Here is a 24,342-nt window from a genome sequence, read left to right as displayed (position 1 = left end):
GTTTCTTAATAATATGTATTGTAACCAATCACTATAAGTCTTATTATCATTATAAATAGCAATAGTACTTTGATAATCAGATACTATGTCCAGGCATTATACAAAACACTTTACCTATTCTCTTCAATTCTTGCAGCAACCTTATGAGATAGGTATTATTATTACCTCACTTCACAGATAAGGAACCAGAGGCTGAGAGAGATAAAGTAACATTGCTAAAGTCTCCCAACTGGCAGTGGATAGAGCAAGGACAGAGCCCAGCCCATTTGACTGCAAAGTTTGAGCTCTTAGTCAATACATTATGTGGCCTCTCACTTTCTTCACAATTCAGGCCTTAGTTGTGAATATTGAAAGATTAGTCTTCATATGTCCTATTAATAATACTATAAAACTACATCACAAGTGGCTGGAGAATGAGATAGGTCAAAGCAGCCTGGCTGAAAGAAGCTCGCACCCAGGACCACGAGAATCTCCTCTCTTACAGAATGTACGTGGTTTGTAGGGGAGGATGTAGTGAAGGGCCACAAAGCTGATCATCAAAGAAAAATCGGGAGAGGATCATCTTTCAGAACCTTCTGCCTCTAAAACCCTAGGATTCTAGAATATAATCTCACTTTATGTCATATCTTCTTTTGAGGCAGAAAATGTTACCTCATAAATATAAAGTATAATTAACATCGTTATAATTAACATTTTCTACAGAGTACAGCATAAACATTTGTTAATTTCACTTCCCCTCCAATATAGAAAAGTTATTTTTCCATTATGAAGAAGCAAAGTAGTTCCCAACTAAGGGTGACATTACCATCCCCTGGGAGTAAGCATCTGGAAATGTGGGGATAGAGGCATTTTTATTGTCATCATGATGGGGATGGGGCTACTGGCATTTAGTGAGTAAGAACCAAGGACTCTAAGTGTCCTGCAATGCATGGGCAGTCTCACACAATGAATAACTATATTGCCTAAGCCCCAAATGCAATATCATCCTGTTGAGGATCACTGGAAGATCCTGTGTTATTTTCCATAATCAAAGGCGATGTCTCCTTCAGTTATTAACTGCACTCAACAAATCAAACAATGTGGCCTGTTTGCATCTTGTTGTCAGTTACAGAGCAGCAAATCGAGTCAACTCTAACCTGAATCAGAAATCATTTACAGAGGAGAGGTGGGGAGCTGTGTGTGTGTGTGTGTGTGTGTGTGTGTGTGTGTGTGTGTAGACAGGCATGGCTTTACTTTTATTTTGTCTCAAAGGAGGATGGGAAGTTTGGAGGACATTGACATCAAATTATACTGTTAAATGAATGATTCATTTACTTAATAGCCATCCAACTTCTTGAAAGAGCAGTCGATGTTTGCTGTATGTATTTTCAAAAACTCTCCATTCTTGCTTTAACTCCAAGACTGGGTGGTTTTATGACATCACACTCAGCATGTTAGTCAAATCCAAACTGTCCTTCCCTTGCTCCCATTGACAGACCTCCTCTCTTAGTCTCCCTACTGCTGTTATAGCTGCCTGCCACTCATGCCTACTTTGATTGCGATAAACAAGCACCAGTTGGGTCACAGTAACTCTCCCTGGACTTGATGGCCTACTGGCTGTGCGGACCAAAGAGGAATGTATGAATCAAAGATACATCCCAAAGGCTCTCATGCCAAGAAAACTAATGTGTCAATGCTCCCTACTTCAATGCTATCACTCTGAACATCCTGAAAATACCTCCTGTGCTCAGGGACAGATTATTTTCTTACATACTCAATGATGGTAAATCTTTCCTTTGGTGGGTATCTTGGTTTCTGATTTTGGAAAAAATAAAAGGACTTCATTGTGCTATATGGTAACATTTTTCTTTTTTTGAAGGAAAAATATCAAAGGGAAAGACAAACGAGAGGTTAAGACCACTTAAGTGTCTCCCCAAAATATTCTATAGGAAAAATGGAGCCAATGTCTGCACCAAACTGTTCTGCACACACAGCTACTTCCTTGTAGGCTTTTTAGTTTAAGGTAAAGGTGCCGAACAGCCAAGACACGGCTGCCTGTCAGCATTACCTGCTCCAATTCATAGGCCTTAGCCTTGTCCTCGTCACGGTCAGCATTCTTGCGGTAGGCCATGCCCAGGCCCCAAACTGCCAGGATGCTGTAGATGTTATCCCGCACCCAGGCATCCTTCTGTTCATGACTGGCGGACAGCAGCCCCGTGACGGGATTCTATTAGAAAAGAGACACAAAATGACTCCACAACACCCTTCACCCAGCTCCTGGTCAAGGAACACTTGCCCTCAGAGTGTACATGAGGGTCAGGATGACAAGTAACAAGACAGGAGTTCTAGTCCTTGCTCTGCCACCAACAGTGTTATCTTGGGTGCAAAGTGAGATCATTAAGAAAACCTCTAAGAATATTCCCACTTTAAAGTTCTTGTTCTTTTGCTTTTATTTTATTTTTATTTTTTTTATCCTCACCCGAGGACATTTTTCCATTTTTTGTTCAGGTAGAGTGGGGGCGGGGGAGAGAGAGGAACAGAGAGAGAGAGAAACATCGATGTGAAAGGGACACATCGAGTGGCTGCCACCCGCACAACCGACCAGGGCCGGGGACAAACCGCAACCGAGGTACGTGCCCTTAGCGGGAACCGAACCCGGGTCTCTCAGGACCGCAGGCCGACGCTCTAACCGCTGAGCCAAACCGGCCAGGGCTGTTCTTTTGCTTTTAGACAAGATCACATTGTTGGAAATGACAAACAGAAGAAAGAGCAAACAGAAAAGCACTGAGGGCTTTAGATCTTCTTCTGCCTTCATGTTTCCACACAAACTGGTAAAGCATTGAACTTCGGAGTGGGGCCCCACTCCATCACTCTTTTCCCAGGGAAGCTGTCGACCATGTCTGGGCCTCAGCTGCCTCATCTGTAATCCAGACTCTTCATATGCCTAAAAAGGAGGCACTGAGCAAGAGGACATTGGAGGTCCTATTTAGCTATGATATCACAGTATTTATAAGGCCAGCTGAGTCACTAAAAAGCCAGACCTTCATACATACAAAGTATACACAATGTTTACAACAGCATTCTTCATAATAGCCCAAAAGAAGAAACAACCCACATGTCCATCAACTGATGGATAAACAAAATGTGGTCTATACAAACAATGATATATTATTCAGCAACAAAAAGGAATGAAATACTGACACTTGCTACAACATGGATGAACCTGGAAGACATTATGCTAAGTGACAGAAGCCAGTCACAAAGTATCACATATTGTATGATTTCATTTATATGAAATGCCCCAAATAGGCAAATCCATTGAGATAAAAAGATTAGTGGTTGTCTAGGGGTGGAGGTAAAAGTGGAGTAGGAGGAAATGTGGAGCGAGTGATAGCTAGCAGGTGTTTTTTTCCTTTCTCTGGGTGATAAATATGTTCTAAAGTTGATTGTAGTGACTATATTAAAACCATTAAATGTACACTTTAAATAGATGAATTATGTGGTAAGCAAATTATTGATCAATAAAGCTATTATTATTAAAAGCCAGTCTTAATAACTCTGTCCCAAGAAATAAAATAGATAAGATATGAGGAGTCATAAAGCCTCTGTTTTTTCCTGAAAATATGCAAAAAATATGTATCTAATAACAATATATTCTAACAATCAGAGCCTTGCCATCTTTAAAAAAAGGGCACCAGCCCTGGCCAGTTTGGCTCAGCGGTTGGAGCGTCGGCCTGCGGACCAGAGAGTTCCGGGTTCAGTTCCCGCTGGGGGCACGTATCAAAAAAAAAAAGGGCACCAAATGATTTACAAGAGGGCTCATAAAACTAAAAATAAAAAGACTCTGTTGAGTACCTTCAAGGTGATACTGCCAAGGTTATTTGGTAAAGGAACACTGGCATAATTTCAAATGGTCCTAACTAAGGAATTAAATTTTCTTTCGACTCTTTCCTTTAACTAAGCTATGTCCTCTTCAAAAACATCTAAAACTCAACTGATACTGCCCTCAGGGGCAACAGCATTCAGTATATTGACATAGTTCTACAGCCAACAACTACAAATCAATGATTTTAAAGTCAACTAGAACGGTAGTCTAGGGATGGTTGAGAGAAGGCACATGTCTTATTCCAATAGTGGACTTCTGGAGTTATTTTTTTTAAAGCATCACCACGCACTGACAACGTATAACATAAGTATCTTTATCTGTTCTGAGGCCAGTTGGCTAACCTAGGACAGGAAATCATCAGAACATCCAGGGAAAGGACTCAGTCCCTTCCTGGTGTACCCATCAACCCTGAGTCCATAGAGACAAACAGCCTTCCGATGACACAGCAGTGGCTATTTGCACATAGCGCCAAGTGTGGTTTGGATTACAAAATATCACTGTCCTGTTAACTGAAAGTCACCTCGTTTATTCTTTAGCTTGGGCTTAACTGTTGAAGTGGATTAGTTCATCCCCACCCAGAACTAGATAGACTGTTTGAACCCCTTGTTCTACTACAGAGAGGTAATCTGGTGTTTTGGCAATCCCCATATTTAGAATTGTATATATAAGCCATGCTAAATTGGGGCCCTAGTGCACTCAGCAAAAGGAATACTTACTGTCATGAACTGAATGTTTGTGTCTGCCCAAAATTCATATGTTGACATCTAATTCCTAATGTGATGGTATTTTGAGGTGATGTCTTTGGGAGGTGATTAGGTCATCAAGGCAGAGCCCTCATAAGAAGAGACCAGAAGGCCCACTTGTTTCCCTTCTGCCACGTGAGAATGCAACAAGAAGTCAGCTGTCTGTAACCCAGAAGAGGGTTCTCACCAGAACCCAACTGTGCTGTTGCACTGATGTCGGACTTCCCAGCCTCTAGAACTGTGAGAAATAAATTTCTGTTGTTTAAGCCACCCAGTCTGCGGTATTTTGTTAGAGCAGCCAGAGCTGACTAGGACTTGCTTCTCTCTTTAAGTCTATTGAAAATAATGTATTGTGTTGTAAGAAGATGTGCAAAGTTCCATTTTGATGTGAGTCATAAAAACTAAAATGATCATAGACTGGAAGATACTTTGTGATCCCCAGTCAGCTGTCCCTTTTTATAAGAATGACCCAGTGGTTATGGTGTTTCCTCAAAAAATTAAAAATGGAACCTCTATTTGACCCAGTGATCCCACTTCTAGGAATATACCCTAAGAATCCTGAAATACCAATAAGAAAGAATATATGTACCCCTATGGTCATAGCAGCACTATTTACAATAGCTAACATCTGTAAACAGCCCAAGTGTCCATCAGTAGATGAATGGATAAAAAAAGCTGTGGTACATATACACAATGGAATACTATGCAGCTGTAAGAAAGAAAGATCTCTTATGTTTTGAGACCACATGGAGGGACCTGGAGAGTATTATGCTAAGCGAAACAAGCCAGTCAGAGAAAGACAAATATCACGTGATCTCACTTATTTTTGGAACATAATGAACAAAATAGACCCAGAGACATAGAAGAAGGGTTCAGACTGACAAGCTTCAGAGAAGGGGGTGAGGGGAAGGGAAGAGGTAAACCAAAGAACTTATGCATATAAACATAACCAATGGACATAGACAATGCTGGGGGCGGGGCAGGAACAGAAGGAGGGTGTCAATGGGGGAAAAAGGAGAAACATCTATAACAAAAATAAATTAAATAAATACATAAATAAATAAATAAAAAGAATGACCCAGTGGTTTTGTTTGAGCTATTCCCCTAGTTAGAGGTGAACTGTACTGTATCACCTGCATTCACAGTCACTGATTTTTGTGAACCACCCAACAGGTCTGTCAGAGCTCTGGGGTCTTCTGCTTACATTAGTTATCTCAGTGGAGGAGGAACAAAAGGCCTCCATATCTGATGCAATTTTATAAGCTAAACACAAACAGGCAAATTTCAGACAAGAGGAAGGTAGGTATATTTATCCAGGTTAAGCCTGTGGCTTCAAGATATGTCATCTTAGCCATAAACTGCTTTCCAATCTTAGCCATAAATTGCTTTCCAATCTTTATTTTTATTTTTCTTATTTTTCCATTTTTTTGTTCAGATAGAGTGGGAGGGAGTGAGGGAGTGAGGGGGAGAGAGAGAGAGAGAGAGAGAGAGAGAGAGAGAGAGAGAGAGAAACATCGACATGAAAGGGACACATCGAGTGGTTGTCACCCACACGACCCAACCAGGGCCGGGGGAAAAACTGCAACTGAGGTACGTGCCCTTAGCAGGAACCGAACCCCGGTCTCTCTGGACCGCAGGCCGACGCTCTAACCGCTGAGCCAAACCAGACAGGGCACTTTCCAATCTTTAAAAAAGGTAACTTAGTTTTAGCTATACCCACACATAACCTTCAATGTGTTGTGTTTAAGAGCACAGGTTCTGGAAACAGACTGCCAGTGTTCAAAGCTCTACCACAATCCAGCTGTGACCTTGAACAAATTATCTCATTGTCTCTCCATCTATCAAACAGGAATTAGAATAGTGCCTGGAACTCATGGAGATGTTCGTGAAGATTAAATAAATTAATCCATATCAAGCATTTTAGACTGTGTCTAACAGCACAAATCAGTGCTCAATAACTGTATTTGAACAGATTTCATTCATACTATAGTAGAATCTTGGTTCTCGAACTTCATTCATTCTGGAAAGATGTTCAAAAACCAAAGCATTTTTTCTCATTAGAAATAATGTAAATTGAATTAATACATTACAGATCCCCAAATGATTCTGTTTTAACCTTTCTTATATATAGTACATGTCTAATATACTGTTTAATCTATAAATACTTTAAAAACAAAAAAGACATGACAGCCCTGGCCAGTTTGGCTCAGCGGTTAGAGCATTGGCCTGTGGTCCAGAGAGACCCGGGTTTGGTTCCCGCTAAGGGCACGTACCTCCGTTGCAGTTTGTCCCTGGTCCTTGTTGGGTTGTGCAGGTGGCAACCATTCGATGTATCCCTTTCGTGCCGATGTTTCTCTCTCTCTCTTCCTCTCTCTCCCTCCCACTCTATCTGATCAAAAAATGAAAAAATGTCCTCAGGTGAGGATTAAAAAAAAAAAGGACATGACATGTAAATGAAAATTTAACAAAAAAATAAAATGTACAGTAATAGATGAAAATTTAGTAACAATAATAAGCAGCAATAAAAGCAAAAAAACACGAAAATATTCACAGCACAATTTCTTGAGGTGTTAACAACTGTAAACTGACTCATATTCATGCCTTCTCTCCTTTGTCACCTGAGAAATACGTGACTGATCAAGAGATGTGACTGATCATGAGACATGTGACTGATCATACAGGCATCAGAATGGAAGGATTGTGGGATTGAGAAGCGAATTGTTTGAGATGGGAGATGTTCAAAAACCAAGGTCTGACTGTATTCTTTTTCATATAATTATTTCAGGAGATCAGATGAAGATACATGGTTGGGGAAGAATATACAAGTTAACTCAATGTAACCACTGTGGGTTTTTTTTTTTTTCCATATATGTTTTTTATTGATTTTTAAAATTTGCCCTTATTGTTGAAAGTATTACAGATGCCCCTCCCGCCTTCACCTCACTATTGTCTGTCCATTGGTTGTGCATATATGCATATAAGTTCTTTGGTTTATCCCACCCTGCCCCAGCCCCCTTCCCTCTGAGGTTTGTCTATTCCCTACTTCTCTGGCCCTGGATCTATTTTGTTCGACAGCTTATTTTGTTCATTATATTCCACACATAAGTGAGATCATGTGATACTTGTCTTTCTCTGACTGGCTTATTATGCTTAGCGTAGTACTCTCTCCAGGTTCCTCCATGTCGTCTTAAAGGGTAAGAGATCTTTCTTTCTTACTTTTTATTAATTTTTTAGGGGGAGAGAGAGAGAGAGAGAGAGAGAGAGAGAGAGAGAGAGAGAGAAACTGATTGGCCGCCCCCTGCATGGCCCCTTACTGGGGATCGAGCCCCAAACCTGGGCATGTGCCCTGACTGGGAATTGAACTGGTGACCTCTTGGCGCACAGGGCCACACTCAACCAACTGAGCCACACTGGCCAAGCAACCATCATTATTTTTATTAGGAAAAAATGCTTGAGTGTCCTCTTTTATTTTTACTGTTAATATTGGTAGTGGATGCATTTTATCCCATGTTATGGTTGAGATAAAAACCCTGGCAAATCTGCACCCTCTCTACCCCCAGTTCTTTGCCTTTCCCCTTCTTTAGGCTTGGGTTTTGCTCATTTATATAAATCATCCCCTTCTGTTTTATTTTACTAAATGTTTTCATTAAAAATAAATTAATATCAGTGACAAATTATGTAATTAAGAGTCACTCTACCACTCAATAACTATTTCCTGAGGTGACAGGTGTGGGGCCATAAAGGAAGAGGATGGGGTGGATCTCAGTCAATGTTAGCTATAAGGAGAGCTACAAAGAGTCAATGGCAGTGGCCCAATGAAGTGTTAGAGAAGACAGCACAGACCTACCCCAAGACCTGATCAGTGCCCCTGCTGTAGGGGAAGTGAGTCATAAAGTGTGAATCCTCCAACTTCATTCTGTTTTTTCAAGATTGTTTTGACAATTCTGGGTCCCTTGCATTTTCATAGGAATTGTAGGATCAGCTTGTCAATTTCTTCAAAAAGGTAGCTGGGCTCTTGATAGGACTGTGTTAAATCTGTAGATCAGATTGGGGAGTAATGTCATCTCAACCATATTAAGATTTCTGATCCATAAATATGGGCTATCTTGCTTTGGCCCATGTGGCTCAGTTGGTCAGAGTATCGCCCCATACACCAGAAGGTGGTAGGTTCAATTCCCAGTCAGGGCACATACCCAGGTTGCGAGTTTGATCCCCTATCAGGGCACATGCGAGAGGCAACCAATCAATGTTTCTCTCTCTAAAAAAATAAATAAATAAAAAAGGGGGGATATCTTTCTGGCACAGTCTTCAGTATTGTTTCCATGCTTTAAGCTTCCTAAGGGCAGAGTCTGCCTTTTTGGTTTATCACTTTAAGCCAAGGTCCTGGCCTAGTTAGGTGCTAAATAAATAAATAAATAAATAAGGGTTATATTTTTACTGATTTATAGCCTGAAATATATTTTCAAAGATACTAAAAGTATAAATATTATCTACCTATATTTGTATTATGTATAGCTAATACAAGTAATTTTCCCTTTAAGAATGCTTGTTTTTTTCTGCACATTCTTCTGTTCAATCTTTCTTTAGGAAACCCTAAAGAAGCAAATCAGGCATGTACAGCATGAACCTTGGGATTGATTCAAACAGGAGGTAAAGCTTCATTTTTGCTTTAAAAGTAGAAAACTGAATAAAACAGAGAGCTGCTTCAAACACAGGAAATGACTTACTGCTAGACTAAGAGAAGAGATGGCTGAAATAGAGAACAGTAACCTCACAGAACAGAGGTGAAGTTTGAGAAGTTAGAAGGTAGGACAGCGAACTTCACGGGGGTAGGGGTACAATGATAGAGTGTGGCCGAGAGAATAGGGTACATGACTCCCTAGGATGGTGTATGTAGTTTAAAAACAAATATTCAACATTATTATCTCCTTAAAAATTTTTTTAAAAGCTGAAGTCTTCATTATACAAGCTCAAGAAATAACACTTACACAATCTTCTTGGCTGGAGGCAATACAAAGATGATTCTCAGAACAAGCAAAGGATAGGGCAGATTTTAACAACCAAAGAGGGCAGAGATGCTGAAATGCTGATATCTACTGCTCCTTACAGGGTGTGTGCATATAAAGGAAGGGACATGTATGGGTTGCAAAGTGGATGCTGAGCCTATATGAGAACAGCAGAATGCTTTTGGACTAGAATAGTAGGTCGAAACAAACTAGAATTCAACAAGAATTTCTCTTTCTCTCTCTCTTTTTAAAGCTATTACTTTTTTTTTCTTTATTGATTTTAGAGAGAGAGGAAGGGCGAGGAAGAGAGAGATAAAAAATAGATGAGAGAAAACATCAATTGGCCGCCTCACCTCCTGCATGTCCACCACTGGGGATCCGGCCCACAACCTGGGAATGTGCCCTGACCAGGAATTGAAGTGGGACCTCTTGGTGCATGGATTGATGGTCAACCACTGAGCCACACTGGCCAGGCTCAACAAAAATTTCTTTATTGGGCTCACATGTTTAATAAATGTCTGCTGGACTAATTTTATTAGCCATCACTCCCACACTTTTGAGTTGACTCAGCTCTCTATGCACATACACTCCCACTCCCAGGGCTCTAACAAATCTTTAAACAGAACCTCTTCTCTCTTTTCCAAATCAGCCTCCCTCTCCCACCCCAGCAACTACCCTGTGACCCAGCCACATCTTGCCCCAATACTTAGATACAAGAAATTTCAAGTGTACAACACTGACTGCAAGTTTTAACAGCAACCTACCAACAGCATGTGAGTGGATACCAAAAGCCAATGCTGTGTTCATGGAAGCAGAGTTTTCAGAACAAGGGGAATGAGAGTTGCACTGAACTGCCAGCCTGGCAGAGTGCATCTGGTATACAAGCACTGTGTTTTAAAAGGGACATTCACGCCCTGGCCAGTTTGGCTCAGCGGTTAGAGCGTCGGCCTCCAGTCCGGAGAGACCCGGGTTCGGTTCCCGCTAAGGGCACGTACTTCGGTTGCAGTTTGTCCCCGGCCCTGGTTGGTCGTGCGGGTGGCAGCCACTCAATGTGTCCCTTCACGTAGATGTTTCTCTCTCTCTCTCCCTTCCTCTCTCTCCCTCCCACTCTATCTGTACAAAAAATGGAAAAATATCCTCGGGTGAGGATAAAAATAAATAAATAAATAAAAAATAAAAAGGACATTCACTACCTGCAACATACACAGAGGGCGGATCAGGGCTACAAGAGGCTAAAAGCCACATTTCATGGGAACAGGGGAAGAAGATGGGTGTTTAGATAAGGCCTCACTGCATTTGAATGTGTACTGTAAGATTCCACAACACCAGACTAAGGACTGACATCTCAGTAATACCTCGCCTTTCCACTGGAATTAGCAAGAGATAAAGAATTACATCTCTCTTTACGCAGCCAGTGTGGCTCAGTGGTTGAGCATCGACCCATGCATCAAGAGGTCGCCAGTTCGATTCCTGGTCAGGGCACATCCCCAGGTTGTGGGCCAAATCCCCCATGGGGGGCATGCAGGAGGTGGCCAATCGATGTTCTCTCCCATCAATGTTTCTATGTCTCTCTCCCTCTCCCTTCCTCTCTCTCTCAAATAAATAAAGAAGAAAAAAAAAAGGAATTAACATCTCTGAAGAGTAGTAAAGCCATTTGCACATAAGGGGCCCAGACTGGTGGTTTCTGTGAGTTTCGAAAATTTTAGGTTGAGCACTAGGATCGGAAACAAAGCTGGAATGAGATAAATGCCTGCAATACTTGGCTACCTACACAGTTTATTTCTCTATAAACAATAATGCAGTCATATGAGATGGTGCAAATGTTTAGGCCCAGGAACTCTTGCAGTGTGCAAATTAGTTGTAAACTTGGGGGGAGGGGTCTAATAAGCAGCAATTTAGGAAAAGACACCTCTATACCTACTTTTCATTTCTTTTCCATGTCTGTTACATGGGTCACAATTACAATGGTGAATAGAGTGATAAAGAGGATCCTTGATGTTCCTGACTTTAAAGATATTGTTTCTAATCTTTCATCAACAGATTATTATGATGTTTGTAGATTTTAACATTATCCTTTATCAGGATAATAAAATTCCCTTGCATGCTTAGTTTGCTAAGAGGTGCTTTTAAAAAATCATTTATAGATGCTGAATTTTATCAAATGCTTTTCTATATCTATTGAGATGATCACAGCATTTTTCCTTTAATTTACTAATGTGGTAAATTACATTAATAGATTTTCTTATAGTAAAGTTCCTGATATTCCTGGTATACCCCATTTGATCATGATGTAAATTTTTATACATTGCTGGACTCATTTTATTTGTATTTTACTATTTCTGCATTGATATTTATACGTGAATTTCCTCCACGAATATTGTTTCTCATTCTGTCGTTTGATTGTGGTATCTCAGGATATTGGCCATATAAAAGGAATTGGGAGTTATCCTTCTTTATCTTTTATCTGAAACAATTTATTTAAGATATGGGGTTATCTGTTAATCTCTTGACCCCCCTCTGACTCCATTGTACTCACCAGGAAAAACCCCCGCTCTGGTTAAATCTGACTTTTTGCCTGCTCTGGGGGTGTACCTGGGCAGCTGAATGGAGAAAAATACACAGCCATACTGATTGAACTCACTCGAAATTAATGACCCTTCCCCCATGCTGTCCAACAATCATACTAGAAATCCCTGGTCCATCATTTCCTTCTCTTTCTTCAAACCTCTGATATCTCCTCTCTATTTTTACTCTTGGCTGATGACCCTGCCTCGTGTTTCTCTGAGAAAGTAGAAACAACTGAAAGAGAACATGGCAATTATGTACCTGGCCATCCCTCTTGTTTTGATGGATAAACTATCTGTGCTTCTCTCTAAGGTCGCCTGCCACATATATGCTACACTCCAATCCCTCGAACTCACTCAAGGGCTTTGCTCCAGTAATTCTCACTCTGCTTCTCTTCGGTTTCCCTCAGTGGTTCCTCCTCAGCTTCTGGATCTCTTCATTTTGGGAAAGCTCCTCTTTGAACATCATCTCTTTTTTGTCTACCCTCACTCCTGTGATCTCATCCAGCCCCATGGCCTTTTAAACATCACATATGTACCAATAATTCCTAGGTTTTTATCTCCAGCTCAGACCTCTCCCTTGACTCAAATTCAATGGCCTACTTACTATTTCTACTTGGATGCCTAATGGGCACCTCAAACTTCATTAAACTCCTTATCTTTCTCCCCAAACTTGCTTCTCTACAACTTTCCCTATCTCAGTAAATAGCAATCCCATCCTACCAGGTGCTCAAGCCCCAAACCTTAGTCATCCTTGACTTCTCTTTTTCCCACACATCTTACACCCAATTCACCAGTAAATCCTATTGTCTCTGTCTTCAAAATTTCCCCAAAATTCTACCACTCTCAGCTATCTCCACTGCAACCACTCTTGTCTGAGCCATCATGCTCCAAATGAAGAAACTTCCTAATTAGTCACCCTGCTTTGCTCCTTGGCACCTTATGGTCAATGTTCCATGCAGCTGGTGGAGCATGTGAAGGTTCAGAATGAGCCACCCCAAAATGTGCTTCAGTGTTATGCAGATTGCCTTCAGCTAAAGGCAATTTTAGCTTCAAGCTCAAGAGAAATTTCTGCCCAGTCCCCCACCCCAGGAGAATTTGAATTAGAGGCATTGTCCGTAGAGATTATCAATAATAACTTATTTTGACCTATCTATACGGCAATTTAGTAATTTACTATTTATTACTCTTATCATCCTGCAATGACCTTCTGAAGCCCCCAAGGCACCTTACCTCATCCCTAGCTCAGGATGTCTTATACATCTCAACCTCCCTTTCTATCTCTGAACCTCTCATATATGCGGGGTCTCTGACTCTCTCATATATATGGGGTTCCCATAAATGCGAGCTTAAATTTTATTTTCTCTTGTCAATCTGCCTCCTACTGATTTGATTATTCAGTCAGACAAAAAGAATCAGAAGAGGGAAAGAGGGATTTCCCCCTTACCCCCAAGTGATTCTTCTCAAGTATTATTTAGGTCTCACTGGTCTGCTCAAAACTCTCTCATGGTTTCCCTTCCCACTCAGAATAAAAGCCAAATTCCTTCACCCTCAAAGAGAAGTGAATAAATAAACCTCTAAATGTTCCATGGTCCTAGTCTGTAAACCCATCTTTGACTAGGACTTTTTTGACTCATTCAATTTCTCTAATGGTTATAGGTCTAATTAGGATTTCATTTTTTCTTGAGTTAATGTTGGTAACATTTATCTAGAAAACTGTCCATTTACATTTTCAAATTTACTGCCAAAATTATTCATAGTATCTTTCCATGTTCTCCTATATTGTTTATTTGTCTCTCCTCTCCCATTGCCCTGCCAGTTTACCCACTTATTCGTCTTCTCTAAAAAACAGCTTTTGGTTTTGACAATATTTATTATTTGTTTTATATTACAATATTACTCCTATTTTATTATTTCCTTTCTTTCATTTTCCTGGGTGCATTCTGTTGTCCTCTTCTCAATTTTGATTCATGAATTTTTAAATCTTTCTTCTTTTCTAATATATACATTTCAGGACATAAATTTCTCTTCAAATCCCACCTTAGCTATATTCCGTAAATTTGGGTTTGGAATGCTTTTGTTGTTATTCAGTTTTAGATATTTCATAATGTCCATTTTAACCACTTCTTAGATCCATGACACATATAAATATCCAAGACATAGATATCCACGATCTATTTAGATATATTTAGAAGTTGGCTTAGTAAGATTCCAGACATATTTGGGAGGGCTTTAGCAATTATTTGTTATTACTCTAATTTTCTTGCATTTTGGCAAAAAAAAAAACAACTGTGCATAAAATTGATTTTTCAGTATTTTTGATACTTTCTTTATACCCTAATTTGTTATCAATTTTTGAAAAATATACTTTGCAAAATAGAAAAATTACTATTTTCTATTGGTGGAGCACAGAGTTCTATGTATGCATACTTGAAGTTTGTTTCTTACAGTGCTCAAATTTTCTATGTCCTAATTATTTCTCTGCTTTATCTATTAGTATCTGAGAGAGGGGAATTAAAAAACTTCTACTAATTATGGATTTAACTTCTACAATTTGGTCAATTTTTGCTTTATACATTTTGAAGCCATATTGTTAGTATTCTGTGGGTTTAGAATTGCTTTATTTTTTTTGGTGAATGATCTTTTTGTTATTTAGCAATAACATTTTTTATCCTTAATAATATATATTTTTAAATTTCAAAATGTACTGTTTGATATTAATATAATTACAAAAAAATATTTTTTTTTTTTTGGTTAGCATTTTCCTAGTATACCTTGTCCCACTAAATTACTTTCAACCTTTCAGTGTCCTCTGTTTTAGGTTTTGTCTCTTAAAAACCACATGTATCTGTAAAATCATTTTAAAATAATTTCTATTATCTGGCTAATTTAAAAATTTACATTTATTGTGATTACTAATATAGTTGGACTTATTTGCATCTTCCTGTTTTATCCTTTACGATTATTGTATGTTTTTTATTACTTCCTGTTCCCTCTGGCATTCTTTTCCTTCCTTCTTGTGGAGTTATCAAATTTTCTTTGGTTCTCCATTGCTTTAAAAATTATATATTCCACTTATATTATTTTAATGGTAATGCTTAAACATGAACTCCTGACTTAAAATATATAATACCTCTATCCTCCTTTTTAAAATATTTTTTTCTTCATTGATTTTAGAGGGAGAGAGACAGAAACATTGATGGGAGAGAGCCTCCTGCATGCCCCCCACTGGGGATCAGGCCCACAACCTGTGCATGTGCCCTGACCAGGAATCAAACTGGTGACCTCTTCGTACATGGGTCAATGCTCAACCACTGAGACACACCAGCCAGGCTATCCTCTTTCTTAATGTGATAAGGGCCTTAGAATGCTGTAACTCCAGTCTCTTCCCATTCTTCTATCATATTACTACTTTCTAGTAGTTAATTATATCTTTTTAAAAAGTATTACTATTTTTCCATTATTCCATGTTTTGGTTATTCTATTCTTTTCATTTTAAATTTCATTGCTGCTAAATAGCATTATTTAATTACTGTCCTGGTCTCTTAATTATCTGCTTTTTATACCAAATAATCTGCAGTTACAGTGAACAGTGTGTTGATCATTTTTCTTTCTGATCCATATTCTCTTATCATCACGTTGTACTGAACACTTTTATAAATAAGCCTGCAAACAGAGCTGATATTTAAGAAATGTACAAAGTTAGTATTTCTTATCTGGCCAAAGAAAATCTAGTAATTTTTTTAAGTCAACAAATATTTGAAGATACTTCCTAGAGTACATATTTATACTCTCTCGATATATAAAAGCAAACCTGCAAAATGACCCTTTCATAAACATAGCTCTTTCGTTCTTTGCTTGAAGATTCAAATAATATTTAGCAGCAAGCATATTTGACAAATGACTAATGGAAAAAATTCTCTTTCACAGATACAGGAAAAGGAATTAGTTGACATGCTAGCTGATATGAACAAACTATTGCCTCTAACAGAAGAATGTTTATGAGTTTGACATATTAACACTGAATGATTTCTAACAAGTGAATTCCATATAAGTTGATCTTGATTTGAAAAGCAAATCAGAAACAGAGTTCAGAGCTTGTACCACCTGACATTGAAAAGTGCTTCATAAATACCTGCACATATCTACTGTAGATGAGGAGATACAGCATAAACTTCAGAAACCGTTATTCCAGCTCATTCATTTTTTTTATTGTGGGTAAAATATACATAACGTAAAATTACTCATTCATTTTTAGAGTGGTTAAGTGATGTGCCTAAGATCAGTCAGAAAAAATGATGAAGCCCTAAATGGGTTAGAGTTCTACATCTATGAAGACTAGTTGTTGGAGCAGGATGGGTATAGGGTGGAGGAAGATGGGAAGAAGTAGGACTCTACAAGTGCAGGCTCATGGGATTTCCCAGCAGAACCATATTTGGAGTATTTGGGTTGGCCATAGAGCTTGACAGTGCAGCCAGGCAGGGGAAAAGAGGGCAAACGTGAACGCTTTTCGCCAACTACCCCCAAAATAAATACAACTAAAGGCTCAGACAACTTTTTAATCATTAAAATGTTAGAGAAGAAAGTCCAACATTGCACATTTGCTTTAACAAGAAGTTAGTTCTTTTGCTCCTGAGAGACCACAAGCCTCGATCAATAGTTGGGTCATTAGGATAGCTCAGAGACTGCAGGAAGTATTTCATCACCAAGGACTTAAAGGTAACTTTCATTGTGTGGAGCACTGCTTGATGCAAAAGGGACAAAACTAATGAGATCTCTATAGTTAAGGATCTCACCACATCAGTGGAAGACATAATTATGTTCGAAGACCAAAAAGAATTAGTAGTTGCCCTGGCCGGTTTGGCTCAGTGGTTGGAGTATCGGCCTGAGGACCAGAGAGTCCCGGGTTCAGTTCCCACTAGGGACACATACAAAAAAAAAAAAAAGAATTAGTTGTTGGATCAGAACCTTTAGGAAAGGGAATATAATGGGCCAGGGTGGTGAGGCAAGGGCATCTGGCCTGGGTATGTGTGGCCTACATCAAAGTCTTAACACCCACCAATAGCACTCACTATTTACTGATTACCTACTATAGACTGGGCACTATTTTTTTCTTCATAATACCTCAGTGGAGGCAGGTGCTATTATTCCCACTTTACAGATGAAGGCATGGACTCAGAGAGGTCAAGTACATGTTGTTCGTTCAAAGCAGAGCTAGAGATTTAAACCCAGGTATGACACAACAACCAAGCTTTATCAGTTCACCTTATAGCCCCTTCCATCACAGTAATGAAGGGAACAGTCATTCAATTTGGATTTTAAAACACTCTGTAGATGTAATTATAATATAATCCAAAGAGGAAGGCAAAAAATAACCTCCATTCACCTACTTACTCCTTTTTCATTTCTCATCTTGAACATTCTCTCTTCCAGGACTCCTCTCCTGTTCCCCAAACCAGGCTAACCTCCCAAAATAAGAGCCACAATCCTTCATGTGCAGTTTCAAAAGCCAATAAGCTGTGAAAATTTCAAGTGTTTTCATAAGTTTGCAGCAAGCTCATTTGGTGGCAAAAGATGACTTGAACTGACGTGAAATTATTTTCAATCTTTACTTTCCTACTCAGTGTGAACATTCATATTTGGATGTGGAAATAATGTGTTTAATTAAGGGTGCTCTCCAGACTCCACTGCAACTATTATAGAATACATAATATATGTACATCATCTTTCTAAAAATCCAAACATTTCTGTCTTGCAAACCACATCTGACCTCAGGGGTTTCAGACAGTGGATTCTGGACCTATATCCTATGCATAAATCTCACTGTACTACAATAATTTATTCTTTTGTGTGAGCCCAGCACCTGACAGAGTGCCTTGTATATAATAGGTACAGAATAAATATTTCCAGAATGAGGAAACAAGGCTGAGAAATTGGCAAAGAAGGGAAAATGGTTAGTGGTTTGAGAGTGACCATGAGTCCCAACTTGCAGGCCAGGTCTCTAACCATGGAATGCCACTTCTTTTTCTGACAGGAGGTCTTATAAATAGTTGCTGTTGATTGACGGTAAGCAGCATAGCTGCTGTCTTCACTAGGAATAAAAATAGTCCAGTTATCTTACATGATGGACCCACAAATAACTTTAGCCCAGGAATACAAAACAGCAGGCATACTCATACTTCAGACCACAGGCAGCTTCAGAGGTCCCCTGAAACTTGGGAGCAGAAAACCTGCATTTGGGTCTGACCCTAGTACATGCAGTAACCTTTTGGGCCTGCAGTTTTCTCATCTGTAAAGTAGCAACCAGAGTAAGCTAAGGCCCTCCCAGGTGGGTCTCTAACAAGGTGACCCACGGAGGGACAGCAGCCGCCTGTACACTCCAGTGAGACGCACACCTCAGGAGCTTCTTCACTCCTGTCTACTGTCCTCGCAGTCCAGAGTTCACCATCCTCATTCAGTGGGCTCTGTCCAACCTATATACACCTCCTCTCTCATCCAAAAGAAGCAGAGTCAATGCAAAAAGGCGCATTTTGTACCCAGAGCGCCCAGGAAACTCTTCCTGTTTTTGATCCCAAACAGTGGGCAAAAATTCTGTGAAGAGTAGCCACATAGCCCTTTGGTCACCTGACTCAGAGAAGATGGGGTGGGATTGAGGGGTGGGGGGTAATCACAGACCAGCGGGACTGGATTTAAAGAGAAACCTCTTAACTGCAAAATCTCAGGACACAAGATGGGACTGGGGGAGGGGGGTGATCCCTCTTTACCTGGTAACACAGGATGGTTTGCTGAACCAGCCTCGCATAACCGTCCAAGCGAACCCCGGAATTGCTCCTGCTCCTCATCTCGGCGCTGCTCCGCAGGGGCCGCGGCGCGAGACCTGCTGCGTGGAGGTGGGACGCCCGGGCTGAGGCTGCCAAACGGGCCTGGTTCCCGAACACTCAGTCTCCGTCAGTTCTTGGGATGAAACCCAGCGGCCTTAGGTCGGGGCTTGCAAAACTGATGGAAACAGAGTATGATTGAAAAACAACCAGAATTTCAAACGACTGGAAGGCGCGGGGATCGGAGCTGGCGCTCCAGTGGCCCTGCGGGAGAAGCGGGGAACTGGGTTCCGGGCGTGGGGCGACGACACCCGCCAAGCCTTTATCGTCTAAGGGAGGTGGGAAGGAGGCCCGGGGAAGGACCCCAACCCTGTCCTGCCCGACCGCCGCGGCCCACTCACAGCCCCGCCCCAGTCCCGCCCCCGCCCCGGAAAGGAACCGGCCGAGCGGCGGCCTTGGGGGGAAGGAGAAAGGGCTGGTCCGCGGGAGCAGCGGGGAACCCGGCTCCCTCCCGGAGCCCCTCACCTCCCCGCCGGCCCCCGACTCCAGCGGTGGCTGGAGAACCTGACCTTCCCGAAGCGGCCACCTTGACGCCAGGGACCTGGCCTGGGCCCCGCCCGTAGACCCGCCTCTGGCTCCGCCCCCGGCGCGGAGCGGACGCCTCGGCGCAAAGTAGGCGCGTGCCCCCTTGGGGCCCAGGACTCCCCCCAAGCTCTCTTCGTCGCCAGAGGCCCCGCCTCTCAGAGGTGAGCGCACAGTATGGCCCCTGGCCCCGCCCTCCAGCCCTGCCCCTCCCCCTGCCCCCCCAGCGGAGCGGAACCCTCCAAGGAGGCGGGGGTAGAGGACGGGCTCCCAGCGGGGCATGAAGCAGCCGAGAGGAGGCTCCCAGGATGAGCCACCAACTTCACTGTAGGCGAAAGAAATAGATCTGCCCACTGCGGCCTCCTGGGCGCCCCTCCACGGGCCGCCTGCTCTTGGCTGAGTCTCCACCACTGAGCAGAAATCCAGTAGTGGGGTTCAGTAGGGAAGAAAAAGGGGAACGGCTAGGACAGGGTCCCCAGCGCCCCCAGCCCCGCTCCTGGTCACCTTGGCTCATCCAGCCAAGCCTGCAGTTCATCTCCTATAGGGCTACACCTTGAAACTTAGATTAGTTTCTCGTGGCCCATAATTACCTGCACTTCACAATCATTGGTCCAGTATTCATTTTCCAACAAAATCTGGCCCCCTATGAATTACACTGGACACCTCCTCTAAGGTAACTGTTGTTTCCACAAGCCCGTCTCTAGTCGCCATACATTTACTGTATGCTTCTTCACCCAACAGGCCCTTCCTCCTCCTCCTTGCCTGTCTGAAACCTATTTTTTCTTTTTCTTTTTTTAAATTATTTATTTATTTTTTTGTTACAGATATTTTACCTTTTTACCCCATTGGCACCCCCCCACCCCACCTCCGCCCCATCCCTGGCTTAGTTGTCCATGTCCATTGGTCATGCATACATGCATATAAGTTCTGTGGTTTATCTCTTCTCACCCCCCCACCCCCTCTTCTGAGGGATGTCAGTCTGTGCCCTACTTCCATGTTTCTGGGTCTACTGTATTCCTCAGACTGTTATGTTCATTATATTCCGTATATAAGTGAGACCATATGGTATTTGTCTTTTTCTGCTTGGCTTCTTTCACTTAAGATAATACTTTCCAGGTCCCTCCATGTCATCTCAAAAGATAAGAGATCTTTCTTTCTTACCGCTGCACAGCTTTTTTATCCATTCGTCTACTGGTGGACACTTGGGCTGTTTCCAGATCTTAGCTATTGTAAATAGTGCTGCTATGAACATGGGGGTACATATATTCTTCCTGATTGGTGTTTCAGGCTTCTTAGGGTATATTCCTAGCAGTGGGATCACTGGGTCAAATGGAAGTTCAATTTTTAATTTTTTGAGGTAGCACCATATTGTTTTCCATCGCGGCTGCACCAGTCTGCATTCCCACCAGCAGTGTACTAGAGTCCCCTTTTCTCCACACCCTCGCCAACACTTGTTTGATGATTTGTTGATGGCGGCCATTCTGACAGGTGTGAGGTGATACCTCATTGTTGTTTTAATTTGCATCTCTCTGATGATTGGTACATACAAATGGCCAAAAGACATATGAAGAAATGCTCAACATCACTAATCATCAGAGAGATGCAAATTGAAACCTATTTTTTCTTTAAGTGTCCTCACAGCTCCTCCCTCCAGTTAGCCCTCCCCATTCTCTGAATTCCCATAGCAATTTCCTTACTAAGAGTTTAGGTCTTGGAGTGAATTCAAATTGAGTTTAAATTCCAGATCTGCCCTTTACAAGTGGTGTGAGCTTAGGCTTGCTGTTTTAGCTGTTTCAAATTCACTGTTCTCATCTGTAGAATGGGGGTAATAACAGCACCTACCTCCTAGCGTGGCTATGACGATTAAGAGGATGAATATAAAGCCCTTAGCACCATGCCTGGCTCATAGAAAAGTATTTCATAAATCATAGGTGCTTTCATCATTTGACAATAATGTATTGCCTCAGTAATTTTTTTCATGTGCAGCATGGTTTTCTAACTGGATTGTAAGTTATTTATGGAAATCATCATTACTTCCGGGACTATGTCTGGTATATTGTTGAGCATGTAGTTGTAGCTCAATTAATGTTGAATGAGTGAATGAATGAATGAATGAAAACCAGTCCTGCTCAGTTTGGTCCCCTATGTATGGTCCCTAATCAAGTTCATTTAAAAAATTCCGTAACATAAATCTGTGCCACTCAACTAAAGCACCAAACCTCTCATCATCTCACATACTTTTTGTTTTCTTATTAACAGTCTGGGTAACTTTCTTAAATTATTCAGCGATTCATGTGATGTGCCTCCATGCAGAATTTGCTATGGTCTATGTGTAAATAAAACTAGACATTAAGTTATCGTCATTAAATGTCTTTTGGAATCTGAATATGTACTCTTACTAGAACTCATATATTCTGCATCTAAAAGCTGGGATCATTGCTTCTTTTCATTACTGCTTTTTTCACATTGAGTGCCTCTTCAAGAGTTCATTTTGCAGCCATGGGGGAAATAACTGATGACTTTTGCTGATTACCTGTTATTTCTATCCAGTATAGAAACATTTTCAGTTTCCTGATCTCATTTTTTATAAATTCTGCTATACACACACCCTTTTTGACATATAGCCAGCCTACATTCTTAGGTTTTGGTCTGTGCTTCAATGTATATTATCATATGAGCTATATTTTTTAATAAGCTTGAAATCCAGGGATAAAACCAAGAAGGAAGGCTACTACTTATTAGCTTTTAAATTTACAAGTGAATTTTAGTGACTAGATTCATTTTGGACTAGAAGATGTGCTATATAAAAAATGAGACACACAAAAAATAAAATTAAAAAAAAAAATGAGACACCTATCTTAGTATCCTCATGCCCCTGAGATACAAAACCTCTGTGTCTCGGTACCCATATCCATGCAGTCTTTCTTTGGTTGGGACCCAGTAGAAATGTGTCTCTAGATCATTTCTGAAATTTTTGTCAAGAATCAGATATGGCATGTGATGGGTATGTTATTTTTCTGAAGCTGGTTCATGATCTTCATAAAGGTGAAAACCCAGAACTGGATGCTGGGGTAACAGCATATCTGACTTATCTGACGCCAGCCAGAGCATCTACCCATTGTCCTGCCACAGGGACTTAAGCCAAGGAAGTTCCCAGAGAGTCACATGTCAGCATCCAAGGTAGAAACCAACAAAGGTTTCTCTTAGCAGGTGCAGGTCTTTGATTTTAAAGAAAGGCATTTCATCTTTTTTTTTTAATTGTTTTTTTCTTTATTGATTTTCAGACAGAGAGGAACGGGAGGGAGAGAAAGATAGCAACATCAATGAGACAGAACATCGATCAGTCGCCTCAGGCAGCATGCCCCTCACTGGGGATTTGGCCTACAACCCGGGCATATGCCCTGACAGGGAATCGAGCAGGCAACCTCTTGGTGCATGGGTCAACGCTCAACCACTGAGCCACACCGGCTGGGTGGCATTTCATCTTTGATACAGAGGAGAGGGTGCATTCTGAACCAATTTGCTGAAAATAGCCAATTAGTCAAATTTAGTTATTTCTATGACATTTTAACTTTAGTTGACTGGAAATTATTTTGTGTTACATCACGATATATTAAAGAATGTTGAATGTGTCTCTGCTTCAGCTTCCTATAGCTAGTTTGAGACTGGAGGGTAAAGAAAGGAAACAGCAGGGAGCATAAGATTTCTTCACAGTGAAGAATATTTATAAATATATTTAAGAGAACATATTCTCAAGCATTGTATTCACTTTTTGTCTGCCCTAACTTTTTGATGCTGTACCTAGGGATTGAGGTGAAAAGAAAAAAGAATGTATTGATAAGAATTCTTCCCATTCAAGATTATGTTCACATGACCAGTCTTTCCTTTTTCCTGTCCTTCAGACCCCAACCTTAGCAGCAAGGAGCTGAGGCAGAGATAAACTGAATAATCCTTAAAGTGCTGTTATAGAGACAAAATGACAACACATAAGTCCATTTGATAAATTGCTCGTTTAGTAAATTAGCTCTTTTTTTCAAAATGGCCTTCAACAAACTAATCTGCCTCCTAGGTGACCTTATTAGACACAACCAAGTACCCCAAATGAAACCATTTCACCGTTTTTTGCTGAGAGCAATCATCATGCTGCTCATTGAACTTAATAGAGTTACTTTAGGGATTAATGATTTTGGGGGGAAAAATGTATTCAATGTTCCGAGGAAATATTTCAAGTACTGGCCACTCCTGTGACACTCCTTGCCTCCTCATATTGGCACCACCTCTATTCCTTCAGTAGAGTCTCAGATTGTGGGATCAATTTTAAACCCAAAGGAGGATGCTTCTCAGGAACATCTGCTCTGTCCTGCCCCTCATCGGTCTGAAGTTAAAAAAAAAAAAAAAAAAGATGAGAATCTGGCTTGAGGACTACAACCTGGACACAAAACACAACAGGAAAAATAAGGGTGGGGTGTGATGTATAGGACACCAGACCTTGCGCATCCTGTTGTGTACACTTTGGTTACATAATCTGCTTCAGGAGATTTGGTTTCGGAGACCTTACCCCCAAATCTAGAGTGTCTCACCACCTTCCTCAACACCCAGCATCTTTGAAGCAGCTGCGCACTGTGGAAGGAGAGATTGCTCAGAGACCTCTTTTGAGTTGAGGCCAGCTTTCCCTATTTGTGGTTCCCATATGCTAATCACCTCCCCTGTCCTTGAAATCCTACTGTTCCATGCTAAGGAAGCAGACATTTGGAGGGGATCCAA

At 41.0% G+C, this 24,342-nt stretch overlaps 1 protein-coding gene across 3 annotated transcripts in view; it reads right to left on the bottom strand.

Moving 5' to 3' along the window:
• PHKA2 (phosphorylase kinase regulatory subunit alpha 2) overlaps nucleotides 1-19,615 on the bottom strand; it is a 66,073-nt gene extending 46,458 nt beyond the window's left edge. For 2 of the 3 annotated variants that reach the window (XM_036270245.1, XM_036270246.1), the window contains exons 1-3: nucleotides 19,522-19,615; nucleotides 18,943-19,174; nucleotides 2,048-2,206 (exon numbers count right to left, since the gene is read on the bottom strand). In XM_036270245.1, the coding sequence (XP_036126138.1) occupies nucleotides 2,048-2,206; nucleotides 18,943-19,020 (237 nt within the window). In that variant the 5' untranslated portion in view covers nucleotides 19,021-19,174; nucleotides 19,522-19,615. Of the gene's footprint in view, nucleotides 1-2,047; nucleotides 2,207-8,455; nucleotides 8,516-18,942; nucleotides 19,175-19,521 lie in introns of those variants that run through there. The other variant, XM_036270247.1, reaches the window with a different exon arrangement.
• Nucleotides 19,616-24,342: the final 4,727 nt, after the last annotated feature.

This window comes from Molossus molossus, unplaced genomic scaffold (genome assembly GCF_014108415.1).
Source record: "Molossus molossus isolate mMolMol1 unplaced genomic scaffold, mMolMol1.p scaffold_m16_p_2, whole genome shotgun sequence".
Classification (NCBI taxonomy): domain Eukaryota; kingdom Metazoa; phylum Chordata; class Mammalia; order Chiroptera; family Molossidae; genus Molossus; species Molossus molossus.
This window is presented reverse-complemented; position numbering and strand designations above follow the sequence as displayed.